Consider the following 18076-nt stretch of genomic DNA (forward strand, 5'->3'; position numbering starts at 1 on the left):
AATAAGGTGATTGGTTCCAAAATGTTCAAATAGAAGCCATCCCTTTAACAGGAAAATGAGCATCAAAGCCCATGAGTCTTGTTCCGATCAGCTTAGAACAAGGTTTGTGATGTTTTTGCATATCAAAATGTACATAGGAACCTTGATGTATTGCCTGCTACTTGTCAAAACGTTTTATGGATCCCTGTGTCTTGTGCTCTTGGTTGTGGCCAACTCTTTGTCGTTTCTGAAGGCGTGTCTGAACGACCCGGGAAGAGTGAATAAAAAGACATATCATAAGTACCTGCCGGATGTGGTTGCATTTGAAAAGAACATCTCGACGCAGATATGCACCAACAAGAATGGGGATTGGATAAGAGCCATAAGGATCAACGGAACCGAGTATGAGGAAAAGTATTGTTTGGAATGTAATTTATTTCGTATTGGAGGGATGTCCCATTGTAGAGAATGCAACAGATGCATCTTAGACATGGACCATCATTGCCTATGGTTTGGAAATTGCATAGGCAGAAATAATATAAGGCACTTCCATATCTATCTGTACACTTTGGTTGCTGTTATCTTGGTGAATGCAGCATTGCTGTATAGCTTGATAGCCATATATCCCTGGAGAAATACTCCACCCGGGCTAGCACTCAAAACCTTCTTATTTCTCCTTGCAGTGTTATATACCTTGTTTTTCTGTGTTATCTTTCTATTCACGGCCTTCAACATATATGTGGCCTTGAATTCTTCAACATCAAAGGACTTCATCAAGAACGGCCTGAAAAACAAAAGGTTCGATCTTAAGAGAGCCTGCAGAAATCTCTCGAGAATCAGGCCAGAGATGTCTTCTTCTCAGCCATCGGTGTAAGTTGTGGTTTAAATCTCATTGAAGGCCCATTTGTAGTCCCAAATGTATAAAAAGATTTTCTTGGATTTCTAGGCAACACTTGAATCATTTTCTGTTTCTGTATCATTGGGTCTACCATCGGCCTGGTAATCTCGCTTGTAGAAGAGTTCTCTGGACGTAAGAAGCATCGAGTCCTTTGACTTGAACTCGCTACAGTTGTTAAGGTGTTCAAATTCCACTCTGAAGATTGTCCATACAAATCTCCGGGTTATTTCCAGGAATACTATCCAGAACACTGGGATCTCAAACCAATAAAAGAATACCCACGAAAATCTACACAGCACATTGAATACTATTCCGCAGCTATACGTACATCTCGGATATATCATCTTGCTTCGGATAATGCCCCAGTCCATAAATAGATCCCAAGTGGCAGAGTATATCGATGAGATGGTGATAACCATCATCTTATAGACAAACAATTCCCATGTTCTTTTTGTCGCATATAAAGGAATAGAAAATCCAGTCAGGATGGCAAAGGAGTACTTAAGGGCATTTGCAATGTGCGGAAACTTAAGACGGGTGTCTCTATAACGCCTAATACATTGCAAGAACCTTATTATTGCAAAGAAAGAGTTGGCATACCCCTCTACCTTCCAATTGAGATGCCTCCCGCAGAAGAATATCTTCTTGAAGCAAGGCGTAAAGCTCTGGCCAACATCTGCAAAGTAGAAATGCCTGAATCTGACAAACGACATAGGAAACACAATTATTCTAAACACGATAAGAAGAAGATAGAACCTCGACTCGTAGTGGAGTACTTTAAATGGAATCAAAATTATAAGGAGATGGCCCAGAAGTAGATAATATGGATTAAGATGCAAAAAGGAAATATTGATCCATGTTCCAACCACATTAGCAAATATCGAGAGGGAAACCAGAAATAGATACTTATCTGAAGTCAGTGACGAGCACATATCGAAGTTGAAAATAAACTTGTAGTTTATGTGGAATCTTTTGAATATAACGAGAGATGTTCCAAAAAGAAATGCCCCGTACTGTAGAAGTACCATAGAAAAAAACAGCTCCTTATCCATCTGGCTCTTCCCAAAGTTAATTAGCCCCATCATCCCAAGAGATATCCCTCCCAGTGCACCAGACACATAAGAGATAAGGGGGTCTGCTTTGGTCTTGACCCTTAATTTCTTGAATACCGTCTTTGCTTTGGCTGGGTTGTCTTTCGCAAACACGCTTCTGTAGAGTTCTTTTACAGACCTGTATATGTCGTCAATCCGCGAGGATTTGTTGAAGTACGACTCATTAACATTTCTAGAAAAATGCTCATGAAATCTTTCCTGAGGATACGCCTTGTCGTATTTCTTTGATAGCTTCATTAGCCCTGTGTAGTTCAACTCCCTAAACCTTTTGATGCTGATCACCGCATGAAGAAACTCTTGTATATTCTTCTCCCTTCTTCTTCTTTCCAAACGCTTGGAGATCTTGAATATCTCTCCAATGCCCTTTTCGTCTGTTCCTTTCCTTACCTTCTTAATCAAATACTCAAATCTACTGTTCCTATCTTCCGAGGATGTGCTCGACCCTTTGGAATCCTCATCATCTCCTTCCTCATCAAGCTCCATCTTCATATCCGACTTGACCCTTAGCCGATCCTGCTGGTCATCCCTCCCCATGCCATAGTCGTCACTTAAACACATGGCTTTCTTTTGTGAATCCCTTATTCTCACTCCAGGGTCCTTTGGAGACTTTTCCTCAGGGGATACCCCGGCATCGGCAAATATCTCCTCCTTTTCAAGCATAGCCTTCTTTTCCAGTAGAAAAAAGAAATCGTTTATCTTCCGAAGCTCACCATTAATCCGAGTTTTGAACTCCTCTCTATCCTGGCTCAACAGGGGTTTGAGGGTTTCATAGGATACATAATTATCCTTCCACTCATCGACTTGGTTTGCCCTCAAAGTGTTGGAAAATCTCATCCTTTTATGGGTGACATATTTTCTCCAATTCAAGTCCAATTGGAAAGAATCGAAAGACAGATGGAAAAGCTTTGCACTGGAATAGGGAGGATGGTGGAGCAGCATTCCAAGATAGGAAGGTTTCTAATAGCCCAGGAAAAGATATTAACCAGAAGAACACAGACCCTCCAAAACGGAGAGGCGCTTTGAATCCAGCTCCAAGTTCCATCAAGTTTTTATCTAGCTTCCAAATGACGTCCCACCCCATATGGAAGACAGCGGATCCAAAGAAACTATTCAAGAAGAGTCTACAACAATTATCAAGAACGAACGAACATTCTTCAATCCTGCACAAAAATTCAATCGGGACATATCTGTAGAGATTATCAGGGAATGCTTCAAGGACTCCACTTCTATTCGAATTTTGGATGCAATGTCTGCTACGGGGCTACGCGGAATAAGATATCTCAAGGAGATAGAAAACTCCAGAGTTTATCTGAATGACATCTCCCAATCTTCTGTCGAGACAATCAAGGCAAACATTCTTCTGAATGGAATCGAGGATGTAGAGTGCTTTGAATCTGTCTTCCAGAATATTAAGACAAGTAAAGATGTAAGAGCCACTATTACAAAGTCTGACTGCAACGTTTTAATGGCTTCTCTCCCCTGTTTCTTCGATGTCATCGACATAGATCCCTTTGGAAGCTGTTCTGAATACATTGACAGTGCGCTACGAGCGATTAGACACAGAGGGATCATATGCCTTACTGCAACAGACAAGGGAGTTCTGTGTTCTAACGAGAGGAAGTGCCTCATCAAGTATTCCACAAGTATCATGAAAGGAGTGGGGACAAACGAAGTTCCGTTAAGAACAATTATATCCCTAGTGTCAAGGCAAGCATCTAAATTCGATTGTAGTGTGGAGCCAGTGGCATCTCTAAGCATTGATTTCTATGTTAGAATATTTCTTCGAATAGTAAGGAGAAATCCAAGGTCCGTGATTGAAAAAAACAGCCTTTTCTGGATGTGCACCTGCCACAACATCTTTGAAGTTAGAAATGGCGAGGACATTAGCAACAAATGTGATAACTGCAGCAGAAGAATGAAGTTGTGCGGCCCGTTCTGGAATGGCCCTCTGAACGATATAAATGTCATCCAGGGAGTCTTGAACAGAGCAAAGGAGGATAACAAGAGATTGATTGGAGTGCTAAGGCATCTAGAGCAAGAGCTACCAACAATGTTTTATTACGAGATTCCTCGTCTGTGTTCAATACTAGGAATCAGCTCTGTCAAACAATTGAGGGTGATGCATGCGCTAGCAAATATGGGGTATCGGGTGTCTTACACACATTCGGAGCTGAATGCTATCAAGACAGATGCGCCGATTGGCTTGATAAACAAAGTGCTGTTGCTGAGCGATGGGAGTAACCAAGAAAAGGCAGAGGTGCTTGGTCTAAAGTTTGAGGGGAATAAAAATATAGAGGCTCTTGAGACCATAGAGTTTTTCAAGGGCCTTATCAAGTCGGGGATGGGGCCTCTCTCTCTTCCTAAGAAACATTAAAGTCTTTTAAGCATACGGGTTTTTCTTTTTCCGATTTCCAGTCCATGGGTATATCTCGGCTCTATGTATTGAGTAGGCTAAACAAAACCCTCTGTTATATGTCCTGGAAGTTCCTCAATGTGTTGAAGGAGAGAACAGGAGTGGAAAGCATTACTAAAGAACAGGTAAAAGGAATCAAGGAGCTTGTAAGGAAAGCACACGAGTGGGATGAGAAAAAGGCCCGGGAGCATATGAATTTGGTACTGAAGATGCCCGAGGAGGAGTACTCGAAGCTTTGGAAAATAGACTTATACTCTATAAGCGACTGCGATAAGGAAAAACTCAAGAACCTCGACCAAAAGACGGTGTTCAACAATATCATGTGGCTGTCACGCAACGTAGAGAAAATAGATTCAAGTATGAGGAAGTTTCTTGGAATGCATGTCTGGGTGGTAAACTACTGGATTAAAACGGTTGGGTCGTCAACAGTCCGAAAATTCCTAAGAGAAAACAACTATAGTGGAGAGTTTGTGTACTTCCTGTATAAATACTTTAATCTCTAAACACCTGTCCTTTCCAGTTTATGGCCGCGTCTTTTTCTCCGTCTTGACTAACAAATAGAATGAAGTTCACCACAAAGTCGATAAACTCGATCTTACTTCCCTCTGCAAGCGTGAGAGTGCATGTAGTAAATGGAATCTTCTCGGAAAGCTCTATCTTCACCAATAGTCCATTGGAATGATGGACGGTATATCCAGACTTCTTTCTAAAGGTTACTTTTGGAAATGCCGACAGGGAACGTTCAATGAGGATTCTAGACATCTCCAAACTCAAATTTATGTCCCTCTTCACAGCATACATTTTTCTTCTGTTCCATAGAAAAGGTAGAAAGCATCCCCCCCTTATAGGCTTCATTCCACGGAGTATTTCATGTCTCCATGTCCTCCTTTGGTGGGTCTGGGCCGCTTTTTCATCAACCATAAAGCTGAGGTCGACAATGCTGTAAGGACGGCAAAGACAGACTTCTCCAGGGACAAGGAGGAGGTTTCCCGACAATAACTTTCTGTTAACCAAGCAGTAGGCCGAGTACTCTCTGGAGTTTTTGTCTGTGATATTATTGAGAACATCTTCTTTTCTGAATCCTATTTCAATCAGCCTTTCGATAACTTTGCCGTCAATAAAAATTATCCTTTTTCTGTGATCCTCTCTTGTAACATTTATCCAAGGATGCTTCATTATCTGATCTATTTCTATTCTCATGGACCTGTCAGGTTCTATAATCCTTCTTATTAGGTCCTTTAATTCATCGGACAGAGACCCATCAATCTTCATCTTCGACAAAATTGCATTCCTCCCCATGAGACTTATGTCCGCATCTTCAAAAGGCAGTCTTCCATGGACCATTGCATAGAGAATCACACCTAGACACCAAATATCAACCTCAGGGCCAACGTATGGGATTCCCCTCATGATTTCTGGAGGTGCGCATTGGGGAGTTCCGCAGTAATCCTTTAGCACGGAAGATCTGTCGTAGAATGCCGAAAGCCCAAAATCACATATCTTGACCGACTCCCCACTGATCATGATATTTTCTAGCTTTAAGTCTCGATGCACAATAGAGTGGCTGTGGAGATAATCCACTCCATACAACATCTGGACAAACAGAGACCTTGCATGTGTCTCGCTCAGTCTCCCGTTTCTTCTTATATACTTGTGAAGATCAATTCCTCTCACTAACTCTAGAACCAGTACCAGGTTTCTCGATGTGCTGATACATCCATAAAGCTTGCATATGTTTTCATGGTCTAGGATCAATTGTATCTTCGGTTCAAAACTATTCTTCCATTGGTCCACATCCTTTTTGGCAAATTTTATGGCCACATCCATCCCGGTAATTTTGTCAACGGCCGATAATACATCTCCATAGCTTCCCGAGCCAAGCACTCCAGTTATATCAAAGTTCAAAAACTTTCTTTGAAGGTGCATATGCTCTGTTATTTCCTCGGAGAGTATTTCAAAAAGTGTTTCATATTATGAAGCATTGCTTTTGTCTTGAATATTCAATACATGAGTATTGGAAAGTACCGCTTGGGAGATGCAAACACAGACAGACGTTTCGGAAATTCTGGCCTCGATGAGTATAAAATTCTAATAAATAATGGAAGACAAAGTTATGCTATTTATCTATCTAGCATTAACATATGCTATGGAAGAGATGGGATATATATTTTCTGAGGGAAAACAGCGATTCCTGACACGGAATGGAGTGAACATAGTTGTAGGAAGATCAAAAGACAAGCCGCTCAAGTTTCGAATGGTGGAAATGGATGGCAAGAATTCCCACAACATGCTTCTTTTTCCTGTTCCAAAGATGGGTGGCAATAAGGTTGCAGATCTTGCACTGAATGGCAGCAGGAAATGGCATTTCTATCCAAAGCATGGAAATTGGAATCAAAGAACGAAGTTTATTCTGTTACCTGGAAACGCTTTGAAAATCGTTGTTGGGTCGGAATGTATTGGAGTTAGAGAAGACAACCAAGTGGTTGGAGAAACCTGTAGAAATAACGGAGAAGATCTTTTTCAAATCTTTAGCTGGATTCCTATAAGCCAAAAGAAAAAAGTAAAAGCATGGTTCCATAGGAACAGATATGAGCAAGAAGAAGAAAATCAGAACTTTCCCGAAGACGACAGAGACTCGGGCTCGGAAGATAAGAACTATGGACCAGATAACTCGCCCTACGATAGTGAAACAAGTTCTTCTGATTATTGGAGAGGGGAAAGGCAATTCTATGATTTCGACTATGATGGGGGATTAGGAGGAGGATATGGTTCGTTTGGGCTTGGAATGGGATCCCTTGGAGGAAGAAGAAGAAGATATAGGCGTGACGAAGACCATCTTAAATTCACCGAGGACGGAGAAGAAGACACATACAAGAGCGATGGAGGCAAAGACTATCGCGAAGAAAGGATGTTTCGGAGAAAGAGGATGGGAAACTATTCCGGACATAGAAAAGGAAGACATCATAAAGGAAGTAAAGAATTGGATGGAGGTTTTCTGCAGGGAAGAGATATGATGTTTGGAGATCTTAGCAGCTCTGAGATGATGGACTACTTCGGAAACCTTCAGGAATATGACAGGAAAAATAGGGCACTTAGGGGAAATCCTCCTAATGGGTGTGGGAATTTGGACGGGATAGTATTTGCAGAAGGTTCCAACAATTGCAATACAGGAGGGCCTGGGGAGAACGAAATATGTAGGATAAACAAAACAACGACGGCCTTCCGTAAGATGGTTGGCATTCCTATTTAAGGCCTGTACCATGAATAAAGATTTTGCCAATATCAAGTTTTATTTGTGCTTTTTTGATCCACAAAGCTTTGGCTTCTGTACATAGGTTCAAGTAGGCGTGGGCTGATTGAAGTGTCTGCAAAAAGGAGAAAAAAGTTTAAAAGGCAACTGGAAGAGAGAGCTATGGAAGCCTGGAAGATGATAAATAAACTTGTGGCATACATAGAGCTTCTTATTGTAACCTTTGTTATCCTTTTGTATCTTCTAGGACTTTACGAGGCTGCCATTGTTTCTGGTGTATCGTTCCGCATATATTTGCTTCTGACTTCGTTTTACTACTACGTGGGGTGCCTGGCGAAGTCTCCTGGACAGCTCCTCGACTTTGGAAATGCAAATGTAAAAGGAATATGCAATAGATGCAACAGGATAGTGGGGACAAAAACAGTCCACTGCGAGATATGTAACAAATGCTATCATAAACGAGACCACCATTGCCCAATAATAGGAAGATGTGTTGCATCCAATAACCTCAAGGATCTGTATTTGGCGGTTTTCTTCATGAGTCTTCATTCCCTGGCTGCAGTTCTGAGAGGTTCGACGAAGTTCGCTTACATGATGTCCATCCACAAGTATCTGCTTGCTATGTCGAGTGCATTTACATGCTGGCTAACACTCCTTATACTCACAGGCAAAACAACAAAGGAACTGACCAGAGCCAAGGGCAATATAACCAGCGAAATGAAGATTTCCAGGCTGAAAGACATGTTCCGTAACGGGCTGATGGATACGCTGGTCCCCTATCTAAAGTGGAAGACACACATTGTAAGATAATCAAGATTTATTTGGAACTTCGAGCTCCCAAGCCTCCATTATAAACGTGTTTTTAGACTAACTATTTTCTCTTCTTCGAAAAATGTTGGCAAGCCTGTTAGCCTCATTTTTCTCGATATTGTTCTTTCTTTGTCTCCTAAGTGCAGACACAGTTATTTCTCCATCCTTCACTGCTGCCTTCAGAATCCTATTTTTCTTGCTGTGGGGCCCGTATCGAGGAATATATTCTCCTATCTCCTCGTCGTACACAAGAGATCCTTTCTTTCTTCTTTTTATTCCCTTGGCCCTTGCGAATCTCTCCCATCTCGTCTCAACATGCTCTTTTAAGTATTGCTTGGGAAGGACTATTCTGGGCTCTGGGAGGACAAATACAAGGTCTGAGCCCCTCCTTGCCGACTGGCAGGTCTTTATCTCCTTTACAATCCCCTTCAATAAATTAGATGTTTCCTGATTCAGATCCGAGCTTCTAACCGCATTACTGTCCACTATCGTTAGAAACTTCAAATGATTCATTTCTCTGAAGGGCTGCCCAACCAAATAAAAAATCATCGGACAACAAACAGATGGTCCATTGCATCCCGTCTATTCTGGACAATGCATTCGGCAACCCATAGTATGTTCTTTATTTCCTGTTCCTTCATCTTGAAGTACGAATACACACAGCTAAGGTCTCCATACATTCTAAACGACTCTTGGTACTTTTGAAGCTCGGCCTTTATAAGGACATTCGAGATGTCGGAGTCAAAGTCATAAGTCTCGCTCAAGATGGATTTTATGTCATCCAGACTTTCAACATGGGACAAGAGCTCTCGAGTCTTTAGACTCATGGAATGAACGTCGGGAAATAATCTCATTCTCTTTTTTCCCACTACATCCTTTGAATTGAGCGTGTTTACTGTAATCTCTATTATCTGCCGGTCTCCTTCAAGCTTCAGTATCTCCCTCATATGGTCCATGTCGTCATTAAGGTTTCTAAATGTCTCCTCAATATGGAACTTGAAAAACAATGTCTGAAGAATTTGGAAGTTGTTTGCAGAAAACTCCTTCTTGAACTTGACCTTTCTCTCAAATTTCCTTAGAAAGCTGTTTTCTATGCAATATCTCTGGACATCGTCCATATCGTTGGAAAACTTGATTGTTCTCAATGCACTGAAGTCTCCTATTTCTATCTTCTCGAAGCTTTTCTCAAGGTTTGGATCTTGGAGTTTACACTGAAGAAGATAAAAGAAGTTCTGTATCTTATGGAAGTCCATGTAGTAATCGAGGATTGTTCTTATACCTTTATCCTCTGCATCGTGGTAATAATTGAAGTCTGATTTTAAGGCTTCTAATAGCTTCTTCTTCAGCTCAGGCTTTGTATAGGCAATTCCCTCCGAGAGTCCACGGTATGTCCTCGACAGCTTGATTGCCACTTCTTCCAGGCTCTCACACCTCTTAAGGGCATTGTAATCTTCTTCCTTCAGCATCTCTTCCTTTTTCCCATTGATTTCAGATATTATGTATCCATACTTCTCCACATGGTTGAATTGTTTTTCCATGAGTGGGGAAATATGCCAAAATAAATATGGTATCTGTCGGTTCATTATGCCCATGCCTCTCAGGATGAACGAAGAACATGTTCTCTGCATGGTGGAGAGCATGGTGGGTGCCAATCAAGGAGAAATGTATGAAAACAAGGTCTATTCAGTAAGTGATGGAAGCAAAGGAAAGATAGACAAGGCAGCATTAAAGAATAGGCTTCCACAAGGAGACTGGAACTCTCCTTACACAGAGATAATGGTGAGAGTAGAGGACGACGTGAAGATATCGGTGCAGAATAGCCCAATATATATCTATGGAGAGTACACAAAGATGGATAGAAACATGACACAATCGCCTTTAGTAGTAGAAGGACGACTCAAATGCAATAGGAGCGTGTCGGATTTTAAGTCCCAAGTCAAGGAGTTCTTTCTAGCAGATGATGTTATCTTTACTCCTGCAGGAAGAGAAGACTTTGATGTTCGAATGGTTGAAGGAAGGCCCTTTCTCCTTTCTGTAAAAAACCCCCGAAGAAACCTCAGCTTTGAGAGGTTGAATCTGGCTCTTTATAAAGAAGTCGAAATAAGAAACCTGAGCGTGGTGAGGAAGGAATGCAAGAGCGTGATCTTTGGGGGAGAGAACCAATCAAACAAAACATACTCTATATTTCTGTGCTGTAAAAAGGAGCTTGCCCTGCAAAACTATTACATAGTGGAACAGAGGACACCACTGAGGGTTCTACACAGAAGAGCCAATCTGGCCAGGATAAAGAAGGCTTGGATTCTCGAATCGGAAAAGAGAGAGGTTGAAGGGTGGATATATTACCGGATTGTTCTTGAAGCCAGTGCTGGAATGTACATCAAGGAGTTTGTGAATGGAGACTTTGGAAGGACAGTCCCATCTCTTGGAAGTAAAGAAAACTACTGTGATTTGCTTGAGTTGGATGTCCTAAGGGTAGAGAAGAAAAGCATAGAAGACTTTTTGGTGAGGAATATTGAGCTAGATGTTACTAGATGCTGACCCACCATAGAACAAATATTTTGAATAAAAATCTTAACCGTAAATGTCGGAACTGAATGGTCTTGAGGAGAATAAGCTTGACGGAAGTTTGAAAGAAAAAGATGTTGGCAACGACAACTCTGAGAGCGGAAAGACTTATAAGAGCACTAAGAAGAGAATACTGTCGATGAGAGACGAGAGTAAAGAGAATCCCAAACAAGTTAGGATGAGTTCATATTATGAAAAAAAGGCTGAAGAGTCTGGGATTCGAGGTGGGGACGAAAAAGGCGGGAAGAATGGTATACTGAAGCAAGCAATATGGAGAAGGGATCTGTCATACATCAGTGAGTTTCTGTTGAGAAAGGACAGAGGTCTAATGCTGAAAACATTGTCGTATGAAGACAAAGAGGTGCTAGGGGAGATACTCCTTGAATTTGTTGACCAGCCGTTGCGGATCGAGGCACTGGAGACTATGAGAGAGATTGTTTCGAGCATAAAGAATGTCGGATTATTTATTAGAAAGCTGAAGGAGAGAGCCATTGATTTCTCAAAGCTGATTTATTTGAAAGGTAAGATCGACTACCTAAGATTTACAGCAGGAAATCAAGAGGAGAAGGAGCCTGAAATAACTGTCAAGGGATAACTTTTGCTCGGCCTTATCTAGTGAGGGGTGAAACACAGTAAAAAGTCCAATGGCGACGTTTATGATATGAAACACGTCTGGATCTGAAAGTACTGGATTGGTTACATGTGTTACAGAATAAATATAAAAGAAGCATTCTCATCTGTATAACAATATGGCTGACTCAGCAAACGAAAACAACACTTCTGGAGACAGTGGAAACAACAAAGCCAAGAGAAACACAATAATCGGAATTATTGTATGTGTGGTTGTTATCACAATTATTCTTGCCATCGGTGCCAAGAGAGGATGGTTTGGAGGAAGCAATGGCGGAGCTGGAGGTTCTCCTAAGGGAGGAAAGGTTGGAGATTTGTCTGAATCATCCAAGTCTAAGCTATCTGAATCCAATAAAAAGAACTCAGCCAAGAGCAGTGGAAAGGAAGATGAAGAAAACAGTACCAGCGGTGGTATGGGGCAGTCTTCCAATCTTTATGGATAATTGAAGGATGGGAGACAATTAAATTGAATCTTCTTTAATTTCTGTTGAGGTATTTCGTATCATAAGTCGTTAAACGGCGGAATGTTGAATCTCTTTTTGATTGTTATTCTTTCCTTTGAGAACTTATCTTCGATTGTGAATTTTGCAGGATGAGCACTGAAGCTGTCTTCTTCACTCAGTGTATAGACTCTTTCGCCGTCCTTCAGGCGATAAAACATCTGGGGTATTGGAGAAAAGGGTAAAATAGGCAGTGCCCTTTAGAGAGCTTCTCATGGCTGCTAAGAAGATGTGGAACATGTTCCTCCTCGGTTTGATATCGACCAATGAAAAGAAGAGGAAGTTTCTGGATCGGATGCTCTTCCTCCCTGGAAGGCTTACGAGGATTCTCACAGCTATCAAGTCGTTTGATCAGTCGAAAATATTCTTAAGAAGGGTTTTGAAGAAAGACGCACCGAACTATTACGAGGTAATAAAGAAACCGATGGACTTAAGCATTGTTCAGAAGAAAATAGGGAAGTATAGGTCCTTTGAGGAGTTCAAGGCCGATCTTAACTTGATTTGGGATAACTGCCTCAAGTTTAATCAGGAGAAGTACTATCGGGATTGTGCTTTCAAGATGAGGGAGGTGGTGAGTACTTTCGAGATAGAAGTGGTTCCTGTGAAAATGGATTCGGAGTTTGCAATGGGCTCGAATGTCTGGGAGGGCGAGGAAAACCAAGGGCCTGCTATCAAGTGGATGATTAGAAGAATGATTGGAAGAGTCCTTCTTCTTTCTGGATATGGGTTTGTTTCTAAAACAGCACTCTGGGTGTTTTGCGATGTCTTTCAGCACAAAATTCTGGAGATAGTAAAAGAAGAGTGCAAAGAGAATGGTAAGTAGATGGATCGGAATGAAGGCCAAGTCCTTTAGCCCAGAAGCTTCTATTTTAAGCTAGGAAAAATTTTAACCCTCGAAATGGGAAGAAGGCCAGGAAGGTGCTACAGATATCTGTCGAAGAAGGCATATCCGAAGTCAAGGTTTAACAGAGGAGTTCCGGACTCCAAAATACAGATTTTCGACCTTGGAAGGCGTAAAGCAGGAGTCCTTGAATTTCCACTACTGGTCAACTGCATCTCAAATGAGAGAGAGAACCTGTCTGCAGAGGCATTGGAGGCAGCCCGTATATGTGCCAACAAGTATATGGTAAAGCATGCAGGAAAGGACAACTTCCATCTGAGAGTCCGTGTTTATCCGTTTCATGTTCTTAGGATCAATAAGATGTTGAGCTGTGCAGGAGCCGATAGACTTCAGACAGGAATGAGAGGATCCTTTGGAAAGCCTTATGGAAGGGCTGCAAGGGTTGTCTTTAACCAGCCTATTCTCAGCATAAGAACAAAGGACACTTTCAAAGATGTGGCCATTGAAGCATTAAGGAGAGCAAAGAACAAATTCCCTGGACATCAGAAGATCCAGGTTAGCTCGAAGTTTGGATTCACAAACATGTTACGGGATGAATTTACTTCTCTAAACGAGAATGGGAAGATCATCCTAAGGGGAGGGTCTTTTTCTGTGGTCAAAGAGAAAGGGAGCATTGACAACTTCAAGAAAAATCTCGAACAAGTTGCCAACAATTAAAACAACAACTTTCTGTGTGCTTTTCCTGTTTTTCAATTCCCTAGAGCAAGGATAAACAAAATGATTGGGAAGGACCCATGGATTTCAGTCGTGAAAAGCCTGTGACTTTGTTTTCCAACGAAGGGAATCTAGGCCAGTGTGACAATGCCCTCCGAGCTGCAATTAATGGGAGTTTGTCGATTGGAGCAAGCGCAGGAGATGGAGCTGTTCTGATATCCTTTAAGGATGTGCCTCCTCTTGCTATAAAGGAGGAGGTTAAGAAGGTGTTCAAGATATGCGATACAATAGGATGCACTTATTCGGGGCTTCAACCTGACTGCAGAATACAGGTTAACATGGGATGCCGGATAGCGGAAGAGTACTACGACGTGTATGGAAGATATCCTGATGTAGATGTATTTACTGCACACTTCTCTTCCGTTGTGCAAGAGTACACACAGAAGAGTGGATACCGTCCATTTGGAACGCTTATGATATTTGCAGGTCCTGTGAAAGGGGTTCCAAGACTATACCAGGTAGATCCCAGTGGGTCTTACCAAACGGCAGATGTATGTTCTTCTGGGATGGGATATAGCGAAGCGAAGAAGTTTGTTAAGAGAAGGCTGGAGAGTCTTGATGACAACATGGTCAACTGTGTGTCCTCTGTGAGGGAATTTGCGGGGAAAGAAGTGGGTCCTGAGGATATTGACATAGGAGTGTATTACAAGGACAAGAATGTATTTAAGACATTCACTCTTGATGAAGTTAAGGAAGTGTTCGACTCTCTGGGCAAGAACTAATAACTTTTTGAAATAAACTTCTCTGAGTATCTGGGTTTTTAATATTCACGGCTGTTATGCTCCACGAGGCCAGGGCCCATATGGAAAGGGTCGAGAAAGAGATTTCTAGAAAGATAGATTTGTGTCTTTACGGCGAAGCACTTCAACTAATCCATTCTTTCCCTTTGTCATATGAATCTGGAATAAGTATCTATCCCTACAAAGGGTATGTTCTATATCTTCAAAGAAGATACGAAGAATCTGTTACTTTTCTAAAAGATCTTCTGAAGAGGTTTCCATCTAATATCAAGGCCAAGAGATTCTTGTATCTAGGACTTCTAACTCTAGGAGACTTCGGTTCATCTTTTAGAATTGCAAAAGAATGCTGGATTGATGGGGATTATAGAAGGTCTACACTCATCCGGATACTGGCACATTCTTTTGTGCTCAAGGATTTTGATTTCCTTGGGAGGCTCGACATGCACTGCGATGAGCCTCTACTCCTGTCAATGGGTTATATATACTCTGGAGAGTTAGAGCGGGCAGTGGAGTTAATGAGAAAGATCAACGATTCCCACGGCTCGGAAATATATCTTGACTCGCTGATTTCTGCCAAGACTAGGTCTGTATATATGCTGGATTATGTAAGGTACTTGGATGAGGAGATTTTCATCAAGGCAATAGAGAGTCTTGAAAACAAACTGAAGGTATTTGAAGGAGTCGAAGGAGAGGGATGTGATTATGTGGACAGTAAAGTATTACGTATAGCGAAGAAGGTGCTAAGTAGAGGGGAGTACGAAGTTGTAGAGAAAAATATTTACCATGGAAAGAAAATGAAACATTGCTGCCAAAAGGAATGTGTAATAGGAAAACTTAGAGCCAGAGCAGAAGAGGATATGCTACTCCCTAAAAAGGGTTTTCGGAAACCAAAAGGGAGATACTCCGAGCTAGAAGGTATATTTGAAGAGATAAGAAATGGAAACATAGAACATGGATTGGAGAGCTTGAAAAGAACATATGGGAAAGAAACGATTGGCGATCTCGAGAAACACTTAAAAGATGGGCAAAACATACTTGTCCTGAACGAAGTAAAAGAGTCCTATTTGAGGTACAGAAAGAAAGAGAAGGCATTACATTATGCCAAGCTTGAGAAAGAAGCACAGTCGTTGCGTGTGCGAGACACAATTGAATGTCTGGAGAAGCTCATGGACGAAAGCATGGTTAGAGAGATTATTGAATTTCTTGAATTAGATTTATTTGATAAGTAAATCTCGTGCTTATCCACCGCCTGGGAAGATAGTAGGACATCGATTATTTCTTCTCAAGGAACACAGAAGGTACCGGCATTCCATCGACAATAAGGTGGCATATGTATCTAGCAAAGCTTTCATCTGCACAGTCATTAAGAAACAATTCTATGCCTTCGTCGTTGGAATAGCTAAGCTTTTCTATCTTACAATAGGGACCCATCATGGAAGAAAGATATACCCACTTGTCTGTGTCGAGGAGTTCCTTGTTCAACTTTGCAAGGTAGAATGTGACAAGGGGATAGATGTACACAAGGCAGGAGAATATGGACTCTATAGCCGGGCGAGGGCCCTTATCAATGGAGATAAGCTTGATGCAGGCATCATGAAATCTATCTAAAAACCCAGCATCTATAAGCATAGAGAACTTGGACTGGTCTTTGATTGCTGATGAGAGAAATATTGTAAGGGAAATCAAGAGAGGTATATGATCCGGGTTTCCAAAGAACAGGTCTATAAGTGTGAAATAAACTTCTTTTTGGAATATCTCATCCATAAGGAGATCCAGCTGTCCCACCATTAGTCTTATGTAGAGGACTAGCTTGGAGTCCACTCTTTTGAATTCGGGAACTTCTAGCTTAGGGCATCTCCGAGAACAATTTAGGATCTCAATTATGTCGTATATTTGCTTGAATTCCGAATACGACTCCTCTTTAAGGAACATAGAAATGAGCTTTTCTCCCCCAGACACTATCTCGTCGTGGAAGAAATCTTCTTCATCGCTGGACATCGACCCGCTGTCGTCGCCTATCCAGTCTGCAAGAAGCAACATCTTTAATGCAACATAACACTTTCTTTCGATAAGGACAGACACAGGACGTGAGTCCTTCAGCAGCATGGCCAGCTTCTGCATGTTAAGGCCCTTCAGCCCAAGCAGAATCGAAAAGAGATTCAATGCCGGTTCAAACCAAAGTAAACCCAGAAAGGAGTTGACAAAGCGACCATCAAGAGCCTCTGTCATGTAATGGGGATGGATCCGAAAGTGAAAAGCTAGAACCTCAAAAAAGTATGCAAGAACCTTTGACGTGGAGTTGAAAACAAAATATTCCAAATCTTCCTCATCTCCGAAGTATTCGCTGATTTCGAAATTTCTGAGAATTTCCCTTGTCTTTGTTCTATCATCTGAATCTTCTGTATCCGAAGTGTTTTCCCGGAATTCTCCAACAGATCCAAATAAAGCATCCTTGCTTCTTCTTATCCATTCCTCTTTCGTCATAGGATACACGCATTCGGAAGAGCATCCCAAGGAACGGCTCGAGGCATCTTCAATTGAGAGATCTCCTCTATTCCCCTCGTCCCCACCAGAGCCATTGCTTCCAAAGTCAATTATCCGTATGAAAACACTCATCTTCTGATAGAACGCAAAGTTGAATCGGCTATTTTCTGTGCATAAGCATTCGCTAACAAGAGCAATGTCTCGGAAATAGCAGAAGTTAAACACAAGATAGTCCAAGTGGTAGATCATGTAATTTGTAATCATTGGCTTTTTAAGCTTGAACTGTGTTAAAGATCTTTGGAGAATGTTATGGAATCGCTTCTGGTCCACGTCAGGATACATCGAACTATTCCCCATCAATTCCAAATTTGATGGGCTTTTCCTTCTCACAATAAAACATAACTAGCATATCTCTTCATCTTCGGGCTCTTCTCTTCTTAATATCAAATATCTTACCTTCTCTTCTTCACATATTTCCTTGAACTTAGGGAAGCACTCGCTTCTTATAATCACGTAGCCATCATGCACTTCTCCATTCCTCCTAGCAAACTCCATAATCTTATCATTTCCTCCAACACTGACTCTTATTCCAACCCTTTCAAATCCTATCTTCTCCAGCTTGCTCAGTATCTCTTGGGACTGCTTCTTACTATTTCCGATGTATATGTTGTGCACTTTGTTTATCGCCTCCCTCAAAGAAGCCTCATTAAGATGCCTTCCCCCTCTAGTCACTTTGTTCCGAAGAAACTCAATAATCTCCCGCTCCGTCTTTTCTTGCTCGTAAGCCCTAGTCACTTCACTCTTCTGTTCGTGTCCACTATTCAATATTTCAAGAACTATCTCTTCGTGCGTCTTATTAAATAAGTCCAGATCCGCTTGCTTAGCTATCTCTCCCTTTGACACACTCCGATAAATCGTATCCGTAAGAAGAATCTCGCTCAAAGGTGTTGCCATTCCATTTCTATATTCGTAAAGCTTGTTGGGGTAAACTCCTAGTTCATACTTCCTCCCAAACTTTCTAAGAGCAATGACACTAACATTCACCAGCTTCTTTTGGTTCAGCGGTGTGAACATCGTGGG

The 18076-nt window shown here is 41.6% G+C and overlaps 20 protein-coding genes across 20 annotated transcripts; 13 read left to right on the forward strand and 7 right to left on the reverse strand.

The window, feature by feature from the left end:
- Window positions 1-55: 55 nt before the first annotated feature.
- Window positions 56-853, forward strand: Eint_081410 (DHHC-type zinc finger domain-containing protein; the record flags this gene model as incomplete). The annotated part of the gene is made up of 1 exon (XM_003073387.1): window positions 56-853. One exon carries the CDS (start codon window positions 56-58, stop codon window positions 851-853), a length of 798 nt encoding a protein of 265 aa, XP_003073433.1.
- A 68-nt stretch (window positions 854-921) lies between these two features.
- Window positions 922-2823, reverse strand: Eint_081420 (uncharacterized protein; the record flags this gene model as incomplete). Its single annotated transcript, XM_003073388.2, has 1 exon — window positions 922-2823. One exon carries the CDS (start codon window positions 2821-2823, stop codon window positions 922-924), a length of 1902 nt encoding a protein of 633 aa, XP_003073434.2.
- Window positions 2824-2829: 6 nt separating this feature from the next.
- On the forward strand, window positions 2830-3012 carry Eint_081425 (uncharacterized protein; the record flags this gene model as incomplete). Its single annotated transcript, XM_009163624.1, has 1 exon — window positions 2830-3012. The coding sequence occupies one exon, from the start codon at window positions 2830-2832 to the stop codon at window positions 3010-3012; it is 183 nt and encodes a 60-aa protein (XP_009161888.1).
- A 58-nt stretch (window positions 3013-3070) lies between these two features.
- On the forward strand, window positions 3071-4363 carry Eint_081430 (N2,N2-dimethylguanosine tRNA methyltransferase; the record flags this gene model as incomplete). Its single annotated transcript, XM_003073389.1, has 1 exon — window positions 3071-4363. The coding sequence occupies one exon, from the start codon at window positions 3071-3073 to the stop codon at window positions 4361-4363; it is 1293 nt and encodes a 430-aa protein (XP_003073435.1).
- Window positions 4364-4461: 98 nt separating this feature from the next.
- On the forward strand, window positions 4462-4905 carry Eint_081440 (uncharacterized protein; the record flags this gene model as incomplete). The annotated part of the gene is made up of 1 exon (XM_003073390.1): window positions 4462-4905. One exon carries the CDS (start codon window positions 4462-4464, stop codon window positions 4903-4905), a length of 444 nt encoding a protein of 147 aa, XP_003073436.1.
- On the reverse strand, window positions 4895-6328 carry Eint_081450 (serine/threonine protein kinase; the record flags this gene model as incomplete). Its single annotated transcript, XM_003073391.1, has 1 exon — window positions 4895-6328. One exon carries the CDS (start codon window positions 6326-6328, stop codon window positions 4895-4897), a length of 1434 nt encoding a protein of 477 aa, XP_003073437.1.
- Window positions 6329-6515: 187 nt separating this feature from the next.
- On the forward strand, window positions 6516-7652 carry Eint_081460 (uncharacterized protein; the record flags this gene model as incomplete). The annotated part of the gene is made up of 1 exon (XM_003073392.2): window positions 6516-7652. The coding sequence occupies one exon, from the start codon at window positions 6516-6518 to the stop codon at window positions 7650-7652; it is 1137 nt and encodes a 378-aa protein (XP_003073438.2).
- A 162-nt stretch (window positions 7653-7814) lies between these two features.
- On the forward strand, window positions 7815-8462 carry Eint_081470 (DHHC-type zinc finger domain-containing protein; the record flags this gene model as incomplete). Its single annotated transcript, XM_003073393.1, has 1 exon — window positions 7815-8462. The coding sequence occupies one exon, from the start codon at window positions 7815-7817 to the stop codon at window positions 8460-8462; it is 648 nt and encodes a 215-aa protein (XP_003073439.1).
- Window positions 8463-8519: 57 nt separating this feature from the next.
- On the reverse strand, window positions 8520-8975 carry Eint_081480 (uncharacterized protein; the record flags this gene model as incomplete). The annotated part of the gene is made up of 1 exon (XM_003073394.1): window positions 8520-8975. One exon carries the CDS (start codon window positions 8973-8975, stop codon window positions 8520-8522), a length of 456 nt encoding a protein of 151 aa, XP_003073440.1.
- A 32-nt stretch (window positions 8976-9007) lies between these two features.
- Eint_081490 (vacuolar-type H+-ATPase subunit C) lies at window positions 9008-10000 on the reverse strand (the record flags this gene model as incomplete). The annotated part of the gene is made up of 1 exon (XM_003073395.2): window positions 9008-10000. The coding sequence occupies one exon, from the start codon at window positions 9998-10000 to the stop codon at window positions 9008-9010; it is 993 nt and encodes a 330-aa protein (XP_003073441.2).
- Window positions 10001-10064: 64 nt separating this feature from the next.
- Window positions 10065-11000, forward strand: Eint_081500 (putative pseudouridylate synthase; the record flags this gene model as incomplete). The annotated part of the gene is made up of 1 exon (XM_003073396.1): window positions 10065-11000. The coding sequence occupies one exon, from the start codon at window positions 10065-10067 to the stop codon at window positions 10998-11000; it is 936 nt and encodes a 311-aa protein (XP_003073442.1).
- A 43-nt stretch (window positions 11001-11043) lies between these two features.
- Eint_081510 (uncharacterized protein) lies at window positions 11044-11622 on the forward strand (the record flags this gene model as incomplete). Its single annotated transcript, XM_003073397.1, has 1 exon — window positions 11044-11622. One exon carries the CDS (start codon window positions 11044-11046, stop codon window positions 11620-11622), a length of 579 nt encoding a protein of 192 aa, XP_003073443.1.
- Window positions 11623-11776: 154 nt separating this feature from the next.
- Window positions 11777-12100, forward strand: Eint_081520 (uncharacterized protein; the record flags this gene model as incomplete). Its single annotated transcript, XM_003073398.1, has 1 exon — window positions 11777-12100. One exon carries the CDS (start codon window positions 11777-11779, stop codon window positions 12098-12100), a length of 324 nt encoding a protein of 107 aa, XP_003073444.1.
- A 59-nt stretch (window positions 12101-12159) lies between these two features.
- Window positions 12160-12318, reverse strand: Eint_081525 (Nop10p-like RNA-binding protein; the record flags this gene model as incomplete). The annotated part of the gene is made up of 1 exon (XM_009163625.1): window positions 12160-12318. One exon carries the CDS (start codon window positions 12316-12318, stop codon window positions 12160-12162), a length of 159 nt encoding a protein of 52 aa, XP_009161889.1.
- A 53-nt stretch (window positions 12319-12371) lies between these two features.
- On the forward strand, window positions 12372-12980 carry Eint_081530 (transcriptional activator Spt7; the record flags this gene model as incomplete). Its single annotated transcript, XM_003073399.1, has 1 exon — window positions 12372-12980. The coding sequence occupies one exon, from the start codon at window positions 12372-12374 to the stop codon at window positions 12978-12980; it is 609 nt and encodes a 202-aa protein (XP_003073445.1).
- A 75-nt stretch (window positions 12981-13055) lies between these two features.
- Eint_081540 (60S ribosomal protein L10) lies at window positions 13056-13715 on the forward strand (the record flags this gene model as incomplete). Its single annotated transcript, XM_003073400.1, has 1 exon — window positions 13056-13715. The coding sequence occupies one exon, from the start codon at window positions 13056-13058 to the stop codon at window positions 13713-13715; it is 660 nt and encodes a 219-aa protein (XP_003073446.1).
- Window positions 13716-13792: 77 nt separating this feature from the next.
- On the forward strand, window positions 13793-14494 carry Eint_081550 (proteasome subunit alpha type-2-A; the record flags this gene model as incomplete). Its single annotated transcript, XM_003073401.1, has 1 exon — window positions 13793-14494. One exon carries the CDS (start codon window positions 13793-13795, stop codon window positions 14492-14494), a length of 702 nt encoding a protein of 233 aa, XP_003073447.1.
- Window positions 14495-14574: 80 nt separating this feature from the next.
- Window positions 14575-15741, forward strand: Eint_081560 (uncharacterized protein; the record flags this gene model as incomplete). The annotated part of the gene is made up of 1 exon (XM_003073402.1): window positions 14575-15741. The coding sequence occupies one exon, from the start codon at window positions 14575-14577 to the stop codon at window positions 15739-15741; it is 1167 nt and encodes a 388-aa protein (XP_003073448.1).
- Window positions 15742-15784: 43 nt separating this feature from the next.
- Window positions 15785-17353, reverse strand: Eint_081570 (uncharacterized protein; the record flags this gene model as incomplete). The annotated part of the gene is made up of 1 exon (XM_003073403.1): window positions 15785-17353. One exon carries the CDS (start codon window positions 17351-17353, stop codon window positions 15785-15787), a length of 1569 nt encoding a protein of 522 aa, XP_003073449.1.
- A 45-nt stretch (window positions 17354-17398) lies between these two features.
- Eint_081580 (putative exosome subunit) lies at window positions 17399-18070 on the reverse strand (the record flags this gene model as incomplete). Its single annotated transcript, XM_003073404.1, has 1 exon — window positions 17399-18070. One exon carries the CDS (start codon window positions 18068-18070, stop codon window positions 17399-17401), a length of 672 nt encoding a protein of 223 aa, XP_003073450.1.
- Between the last annotated feature and the right edge of the window lie 6 nt (window positions 18071-18076).

Source organism: Encephalitozoon intestinalis, chromosome VIII (genome assembly GCF_000146465.1).
Source record: "Encephalitozoon intestinalis ATCC 50506 chromosome VIII, complete sequence".
NCBI classification, from domain to species: domain Eukaryota; kingdom Fungi; phylum Microsporidia; family Unikaryonidae; genus Encephalitozoon; species Encephalitozoon intestinalis.